Here is a 9,410-nt window from a genome sequence, read left to right as displayed (position 1 = left end):
CACTTGGGAGAATGAACATTGTAGCCCAATAGTTGTGATAAGTTTTTAGGACTGATTTAATGAGCACCAGGCGCCCTGCATAAGAAAGCTTTCTTGTTCCCAAACCCCTAATTTTAGAAATTATCTTCTCAATAAGAGGAGTACAATCATGGGCATTGAGCCTGGTAGGTTTGATTGGCACTCCCAGATATTTGAATGGGAGGTCCCTCAATACTGACGACACTTGAAGGATGTCTCTCTTGATCGCATCTTGCATTCCATTGAAATAAGCACTGGATTTCCCTTTGCTTAGCCTCAATCCAGAGGCTTTAGAGAAAGTAGCATAGGTCCTGAGTAAGATCATTATAGAGTTCACATCCCCCTTACTAAAAAGGAGGAGGTCATCTGCAAACATGAGGTGAGAGAGCCTCATGGGTTTACAGAGAGGGTGAAAGTGGAACCCCATTGTCGCAGTAGTATAATCAAGTAATCTGGTCAAGTACTCCATGCATATAGTGAAAAGAAGGGGAGATAGGGGGTCTCCCTGTCTCAGGCCCCTTTGACCCTTGAAAAAACCAAACATGTCTCCATTTAAATTCAAAGAATAGGATGCTGTAGTCACACATTGCATAATCCACTCAATGAACTTCCTTGGAAATCTCATAGCATATAACATTTGATGTAAGAATTCTCATTCCACAGTGTCATAGGCCTTTTGGAGGTCTACCTTAAAAAGGCATCTTGGGGAGGCCGTACCTCTAGAATATAGTCTGATGATGTCCTGACATATAAGGATGTTCTCCATGATACTCCTTCCCTGAATAAAACCCCCCTGGTTCTGGGATATGACGTCAGGCAACACCTTTGCAAGCCTATTACAAAGAATCTTAGCAATGCATTTATATATTACGTTGCAGCAGGCAATAGGCCTGTATTGTAACACAGTTGAGGGTCTGTCCACCTTTGGAATCAAAGTTATTAGAGTAGTATTGACTTGCTTGAGCATTCTACTGGATCTAAAAAAATCCATAATGGCCTCAGTGATATCATCTCCAACAATGTCCCATGAATCCTTAAAAAATTTGCTACTAAAACCATCAGGCCCAGGTGCCTTATCATTAGGAATGTGAAAGATGATACTTTTAATTTCCTCTTTAGTGACACTTGCCAGCAGCTGCTGTTTATGATTTGCATTGCATGTTTTCCCCTTCCTCACAATATGATTATTAACTTGCTCAGTATGGCTTTGAGAACCTAGCAGGTGTTGATAATAATCCAAGAAGGCTTTCTGTATTCCTTGGGCATCTGTGTGTAGATTATCATTATGATCTCTAATTTCATGAATATAATTATGTTGCCTCCTTGCTTTAATGACCCCATGAAAGTAAGCACTATTGATATCTCCATCTGTGATCCAATGAGCTTTGGCTTTCTGCCTGAGATATGCATAATTTGCAGCTTGGAGTCTATTAGCTTTCTGATTAGCCTCATGTTCAAGGCCCATCAGAGCAAGATCCTGGGGATGATCCATGAGCTGCTTCTGTAACTGAATGAGTTCAGTCATGGCTTGATCTGCTGCATTTTCAACATCGGAAAACTGGCTCCTGTTCAGTTCTTTTAGTCTGGGTTTGAGATGTTTTAATTTCTGAACAACCCTGAACATTTTAGTACCCCTATCAGCTTGTGCCCACACTTGAGAAATAATATGTAGAAACTGTGGGGAAGAGCTCCACATATTGAAGTACTTGAATGGTCTATTGTGTTGGCCCTCACTGTCCACCCCTTGTATCACACAAGGGCTGTGATCAAACGTACCTTCTGGTAAGAACTTGGCAACATGAGTTGGGAACTGATTAGTCCAATCCTGATTGACCAAGAACCTGTCTAATCTACTATACACTCTAGACTCCGGTACCTGCTTGTTATTCCAAGTAAAGTAAGCTCCAGTTGCTTGACTGTCAATCAAATGGCAGTAATCCAGGCAATCTTGTAAGGGTTCAGATTCAGCTCTACTTACCTTACCTCCTAACCTCTCACCATCATTCAACACACAATTAAAATCCCCTCCCACTGCCCAAGGAGAGTTCATATTCCTGGCAATTCTTCTCAAATTCTCCCAGAGAGGCTCCCTCTCACCAATACCATTGAAAGCATACACCACAGTGAAGAAAAAATTATTATTATGAACCTTATCTCTAACAAACATATGAATATACTGTGCATTGTATTCCAGAAACTGAATCTCATACCAACTTGTCTTCCATAGGATTAAAATTCGACCCCCGTGGTGATAGGCATTATTAGTAGAGATACTCCAATCACTGAAAATTGCACCCATAGTCTTATTCTTACTACCAGTTTTAATCTTTGTTTCCAGAAGGCCAAAAAGACCTATTTTATTCTTATGCAAAAAATTATTTACAAACTGCTGCTTGTTCTCCCTATTCAACCCTCTCACATTCCAAAATCCTATCTTAGTCATGGGGAAAGATTGAAAGGATCAATACCTTGGACACCTATACCATCTTTAGGGGAGCCTTGACCACTCAGGACCTCTTTATAAGTAGGAGAATCCTGAGTAGTCTTGCTAACATCACCAGTGCCCTGTCTTGAAACTCTGATAGGGGACATTGACCCTGAATTTAATTGCTGAGGCCTAGTATTTGGCGTGACTGCACCATCTTGCTGACTTTCTGTAATTGCAGGTCTGACTGTTGTCACCTGTAGAGGTCTTTGAACAGGTCTCCAAACCCTCTGAACAGGTTTAGTCACACTCTTCTTACCGTTCCTGCATTTATCTTGCTCATGCCCTATATGTTTACATTTGTTGCAAACACTAGGTTTCCATTCATAATCAACAGAAATGTGGTTCATTTTTTGTTTTTCATCAAGAAACTGAAGTTTGTGAGGAAATTTCTGGCCAATTTTTAACTCTACCATTACTCTTGCAAACCCTAATCGAGTATTTGTCTGTGTAGCTGTGTCACTCTTCACGTATTTCCCAACCAGATTTGCAATTTTGGGAAGGCTGTTGCCCCAGAACTTCAAAGGCAGGCCTTGTAGCCTTATCCAAGCAGGTACACATTTAACCTCTTCCTTTTCTAAATCAATGTCAGGTTGCCAAGGTTTGATGATAAGTGGTTTATTATCAAAGAGAAAATATCCACTGTTTAACACTGTCTGTTTCATCTCTTCTGTTTGAAATCTAGCCAAAAATACACCATTGGGTAAGAATGAAATTTTGTCTATTGAGTACTTACTCCATATTCTTTTCAGGAACCCCTCAAGGATCTGCCATGGTGGATTGGCGCCCACAATAAAACCATACACTGCCTGATTCCAATAGGTAATTTCATCTTTAACATCATCCTCTGTCAATTGTAATATCTCCTCTGGTTCTTCATCAACCATTTGAATAATTCTTTTTCCATGCCTTTGGAACCATTCACCCTCATCATCTGTTTCCTTTCCTGCGTTTTCAGGTTCAGAACTCTCCTCTTCAGTCTCCACCAGTATCTCATTTATATCATATGGAGGAAGCCCTTGAATTTCATTCACACTCTTCGTTTTCCCTGCTTCATCCACATCTGGCTTTCCTATTACTTTTTCCTTTTCCAATTGAATTGTACTCGCTGATTTCTTATGCTTGTTAGGGCTTGGATGCTTAGCATTATTAGATTTAGATGATTTCCTAACCATTGTAATCAAGAAATCAAGAAAGAACTACGATTAATGCAAACCCTAGAGACGACTTTTTCCTTTTTTTCTCTCTAGGTTAAACATCCTTTTTTGTATACACAATAGTTCATGTGATTTCTTTTGGTTATTACTTCTAGTAATTACGTATGGTTTGGTTTTACGTATGGTTTGGTTTTGTTTTTAAGAAATTCTAATTTTCTAACGACATAGTAAATAGGTTAACGTATAAATTTTTATTTGTGACGAGTATATCGGTTAAATATTACTCCCTTTGTCCCGGTCATTTGTTGTCCTTTGTTTTTGGCACATAGAACAAGGAAAGAAGAGAAGGCCAATAGCTAAATGACAAGTGGAACAAATTGAGTGTAAATGATCAAATTACTCATCAAGTTCATTCTTAAAATAGAAAGGACAACAAATGAATGAGACACCCCAAAATGGAAAAGGACAACAAATGACCGGGACAAAGAGAGTAACATATAGGTAAATAAAGATAAGTTATTTGTTACGGAGTACCCTACATGCATTTTGATTTTTGTTTTTCTATAACCCGTTACAAATTTGTGATGGATAAACTTATTGAGGTTAAGGATGAGAAGATATAACATTATCCTAATACGGAAACTTATGATGACTACAAAAATGATAAAGAGACGTAGCTGGTAAGCTAAGCCGGTAAGGAACTATAAATACAGAGTACGGGGGATTATGTGAGGAACCAAAATGTTATAGCAATAACAAAAGTCACTTAAAAATTGAATACTACTATACTAGTAGCATATATATCAAATTAAACATGGGAAATAATTATAAATATGCATTCTTATTGTGTTTGTTTTTGTTATTAGTGATTGATTACGGCATCAACACCAGCAATGCTACTGCTGCTCATGATTCATACAGAAGATTTTTGCTTTCTAATGGCCTTGCCCAAACTCCTCCCATGGGGTAACTAACTAACTCTACTCTCTTTCAAATCATTTCCGTTTTGGCTCTTTTTTTTGGCTGTCATTGTTTTCTTATCTAAGACGGATACCGCCGTTTTAAACAAGAATTCGTGAATAAGAAATTGAAGATACATTCTTTATTTTGTTTTGTTTTTTCGTATTAGGAGCAGTGGCGTAACTAGAAAATTTGATTAGTGGGATCTTAACGTAAATTTAATAACCACCCATAAAATAAAAGGCTCTTACGTAATAAAAAAAATACAATCGTACATATACTGGCATACGATATGGTAAATTTAAAAAAAACTGTGGGGTCTCAAGACCCCCTCGCTCATAAAGGTAGCTACGCGCCACTGATTAGGAGTCATGACTTTTTTTTTAGGTTAGGAGTCATGACTCTTTGATTTCAAGTATTATGGATAAGATTTTTAATTAAACAAACAGTTCTATATTTAACACCATATCTTCTTTTATTTCCACTTTTTTTTTTTAAGTGTGAGAGTCAATCTGAGTTAAGACTTAGAGACGGTTTTATATAAAAATGGTGATATAATCTAACTAGTCTGATACTCTGATACGAAGTGCATGAAACTGAAACCCTCTTTCCTTGATTTAAAAGGCAATTAATTTACAATAACAAGACTATACAACCATAATACAACTGATTGTATAGAACTCGAGCTTTATAATACATTATCTGAACTTAGAAACGTACTTTCGCTTTTATATACGTTGTTTACTAGATTATATACGTAATTTATGGTGCTGAATGTCTAGCGTTTCGGTTTACTAATGGGAAGGAGTCTTTGGGTTTGAATGTTTGATCGACATAAGGGTTTTATTTTTATAAGACCATATATTAATCGAAACACCAGTTAATGTACCAGTATAAACTCAGTGTATAAGAATTAATTAAGAAACTAAAATTCAGGATAATTGTTGTAATGTTTTCTATCAACAATCTTAGAATCAAGGTATAATTAAGGTGACTTTGATACTTAACAACATCAATTATATCTATTTAGTTATTGATTGAATCAGATGGAATAGCTGGAATCACTTCAAGTGTAATGTAACAGAAAAGATTGTCAGAGAAACCGGTAAGATTTCCGACCCCTATCTATTCTTAATAATGTAATTCAAGTAAAATAAGTGCTGATGAGATTAGAATCCACATTAATTGACAGCTGATGCACTGGTCTCTACTGGTCTCTCTAAGCTTGGTTATAAGTACGTTAACATAGGTACGTCCTGTATTTCCTTATAATCCGTTTTATGATCCTTAACTTTTTGAAGTTTAGTTTGTAGTCTGACAATTTGCTCGGATGTATCCTAATCCCTTACCGGTGTGTTCTTTGCTATCTCAGATGATTGTTGGGCTGCATTAAAGCGTAATAGCACGGTACGCGTATATAATCTATGAACTAGTTGATACTTCCCACTTCCCAATACCAAATCTGTAGATAGTTTAATCATTTGCCAACCAATCCAACTAAATGTTATGTTGATATGTTTCAGGGTCATTTAATGGCCAAACGATCAACTTCTCCGTCTGGTATTAAAGCTCTTGCCGATTATGTTCATAGCAAGGGTACATTTGTAGCAAATCACAAATTTATCATGTACTCCCACCGATTCTTAAGAATTGGCCCCATTTGATTAAAATACTCCTCACAAATCTTAAAACGTGGGGTAATTCCAAAGAATCGGATAAAGTAGTTTCTTATGCGGAATTAATGAATTGTTTTCATCTTTGATAGGTACTACACTTGTAGCGGCAAAATGCCGGGGTCATTGGGGAATGAACAGAAGGATGCAAATACATTCGCCTCTTGGGTATCTATCCCTCTTGAGTCGGAATTGTTATATGATTTGAAATTGCCCATTTATGACAATTAAATTATATAGTTCACACTACAAATTATTTGCATCCTTTTGTCAAGAGTGACTAATAATCATTCTTTGGAATTGCCCATTTATGACAAATTAAATTATATATTTCACACTACAGATCATGAATAGGCCATTTTTGAGTCGGAATTGTTATATGATGACTAATGATCGAATTTCTATAGGGTATCGATTACCTAAAGTACGACAATTGCAACAATGATGGATCAAAGCCAACTGTTAGGTATCCTGTGATGACAAGAGCACTGTTGAATACTCGTCGACCAATTTTCTTTTCACTATGTGAAGGGTAATACGAGATGAGTCGAAAAAATGGTATCTTAACAGTATGTGTCAATAATGTGTCACTGGTGATTCTTTTTTTTTTTTTTCTATTTCTTTCGATAGGGGGGGAATGCATCCGGCTCTTTGGGGTTTTCAAGTAGGGAATAGTTGGAGAACGACCGACGACATTGTTGACAACTGGGATAGGTAATGCTTGCAAATCTAACGGTCTCGTTTGTTACAAAAAATGTGTTTTCTGTGTGAATGTTGAGCTTTTTAGTACTATAACGGTCGTGTTTGTTACATTATAGTATGGTCTCTAGAGCGGACATGAATGAGGCTTACGCTGAGCACGCTAGACCCGGTGGCTGGAATGGTATGTTTAGTTAGATTCGAATTCAGAAGTTCTTTCGAATTTTGAATATTCATGTGAATGATTCTTTGTCTCTACTTAATGTTAGCATTTGCTATTTGAATAGATTCGGACATGCTTGAAGTGGGAAATGGAGGGATGACGAAAGACGAATACATTGTTCATTTTAGTCTATGGGCAATTTCCAAGGTGAAATAATTTTCTTGAAAAAAAAAAGCGAAAATTGAAAAACAAGAAAGTAGATGCTTCCTCCGTTCCATTTGTTTCTTTACGTAAAGAAACAAATGGCAACACAGTATGAATATTAAGAAAACGTACATTGGTATATATATGTATAAAGCAAACGTACTAAATATAGATGGTATTCTTAATTTGTGTTAAATAATGGCCAAGGACCTCATACGAACTGAAATTTTGAAAAAACATATAGGCCCCTCTTCTGATTGGGTGTGATGTGAGAAATATGACAAAAGAAAACATGGAAATGTGATGTGAGAAATATGACAAAGGAAAACATGGAAATCATTGGCAATAAAGAAGTGATTCAAGTTAACCAAGGTAAGGTCACATTCATTTGAGCACAATTTCTCTCCATTTCCAAAATGGAGAGGCAAGTTTTTATTATTGGTCCGGATCGCATTTTGGCAATATCTAACGATTCTCAATTTACACATAAAAGTAAAGGAAAAATGGGAGTGAAAGGGATAATTATTATTAAAATAAATTGTGAGAGGAAATGGAGAGAAAGGAAATGGAATTTCTATTTCCTTGAAGATAGACTCGAAATCTATGAGAGCATTGACTCAGACCATAAATAGTACTTCGTAAATACTTAACAGAATTGCTTTTGAGGAGGTTTGAAAAATTCCCTTCAAATTTTAAATTCTTACGGACGAGAATTTGAATATTAAATTAAAGTTTTTGGTGATTTAATGATGTACTCCGTATTATGTACAGATCCTCTGGGAGTTCAAGCAAAAAAAGTTAAGAAGGATGGTGTCCGAGAGGTAATGAATTAATACAATAATACTTCCTCTAACACAAATTCTATACAAATTGATATTTTTAACATCAAAGCGTCTTGCTTGTGACCTCTCACAAAAAGGGAGAGGGGACAAGGTGTGGCACCCCCATGTGCTTCCCCACTCACCTCTCATGAGTATTTTGTGAGAGAAAATGGTATCCGTCATAAGCTTGTGACGGATATTGTCATCTTCAATGAGATTTTGTTTTTTAACATATACTCAATTCTATGAAGTACAGTTTTTGTTGATAATGATAAATGTGGTGAACAGGTGTGGGCTTGGCCATTGACACATTATAGGGTGGCCGTTGTTTTGGTGAATAGAGGTACACATACCCATCATGTAACAGCCCATTGGGATGATATCGGCATTCCCCAAGGCAGCGTCGTTCAAGCCAGGGATCTTTGGGAGGTACATAAATCATAATGCTTCTCTCCGACTTCAATTTAATTATGATGAGTACTTATTATGTTAAATAAGCCGACTAAAATTAACGAGGTTTCGTTGTCATTTGTTATTGTTATAACAGCACAAGACCTTAAATGAAAAGTTTGTTGGGAATTTGACAGCAACATTGGAGCCTCATACCTCCAAGATGTACATATTAAAACCAATTGCTTGATTATCTCTATTTTCTTTTGTTACTTATAAGCATCCGTGTGGAATGAGGTATAATCCATTGGAATGACGAAGGAAGCCATTGAAGAAGCTTACAGCAGAAGTAGACAAGTATTTGTGAAATATTATATAGAGAGAAAATCTAAATATAGTGTTTTGTGTATTGATAAAATTATGATGTATGTACTGTATCTATATATACAATTAATTCCTACTTTATGAATTAATAAAAATATCTTTAACTACTTTACAACAACTTGTAACAACCTTCGTATTCTGTTATTTGTGAATTGTCGATGAGGTAGTGTGGTTACGCGTGCCCTCATTCTCGAGTCCTACCTCGAATCATGGTTGAAAGCGTTGTATCACCTTACGAGAAGTGCATTTTTTCTATGATTTTTTTTGCGAGGCTTTTTGTATAGTTTTTTTACTGACGGCATCAAATTGTTTCGGTAAAAACCATCAATAGTTATGTGAATTAGTTAAGTTAACCAACAACTTCTCTCTAGGCGGGTTTTGATTTCCGTTGATGCTCCTTATTGGAACGTATAGATGTGCAAAGGTAATAATATGATTTACTCAATAAATTGTGTT

At 36.4% G+C, this 9,410-nt stretch overlaps 1 protein-coding gene across 1 annotated transcript; it reads left to right on the top strand.

Annotated features, from left to right (window-relative positions):
* The first annotated feature begins 4,402 nt into the window (after positions 1-4,402).
* Positions 4,403-9,072, top strand: LOC141598994 (alpha-galactosidase 1-like). The gene is made up of 15 exons (XM_074418854.1): positions 4,403-4,626; positions 5,667-5,725; positions 5,813-5,869; positions 5,993-6,027; positions 6,144-6,247; positions 6,386-6,461; positions 6,701-6,825; positions 6,924-7,007; positions 7,112-7,176; positions 7,280-7,362; positions 7,604-7,651; positions 7,689-7,731; positions 8,131-8,180; positions 8,469-8,609; positions 8,728-9,072. Exons 1-15 carry the CDS (start codon positions 4,475-4,477, stop codon positions 8,818-8,820), a joined length of 1,215 nt encoding a protein of 404 aa, XP_074274955.1. The 5' UTR covers positions 4,403-4,474; the 3' UTR covers positions 8,821-9,072.
* Positions 9,073-9,410: the final 338 nt, after the last annotated feature.

Source organism: Silene latifolia, chromosome 1 (genome assembly GCF_048544455.1).
Source record: "Silene latifolia isolate original U9 population chromosome 1, ASM4854445v1, whole genome shotgun sequence".
Classification (NCBI taxonomy): domain Eukaryota; kingdom Viridiplantae; phylum Streptophyta; class Magnoliopsida; order Caryophyllales; family Caryophyllaceae; genus Silene; species Silene latifolia.
Note: the sequence above shows the minus strand (reverse complement) of the source record. Positions and strands in the feature narration are given on the sequence as shown.

Excerpts from the sequence above, each read along its gene's own strand:
- LOC141598994 (XM_074418854.1), top strand. The coding sequence starts at position 4,475 with ATGGGAAATAATTATAAATATGCATTCTTATTGTGTTTGTTTTTGTTA. Across the intron at positions 7,177-7,279 it reads TAGACCCGGTGGCTGGAATG|ATTCGGACATGCTTGAAGTG; the intron begins GTATGTTTAGTT and ends CTATTTGAATAG. Across the intron at positions 7,732-8,130 it reads AGTGATTCAAGTTAACCAAG|ATCCTCTGGGAGTTCAAGCA; the intron begins GTAAGGTCACAT and ends TATTATGTACAG.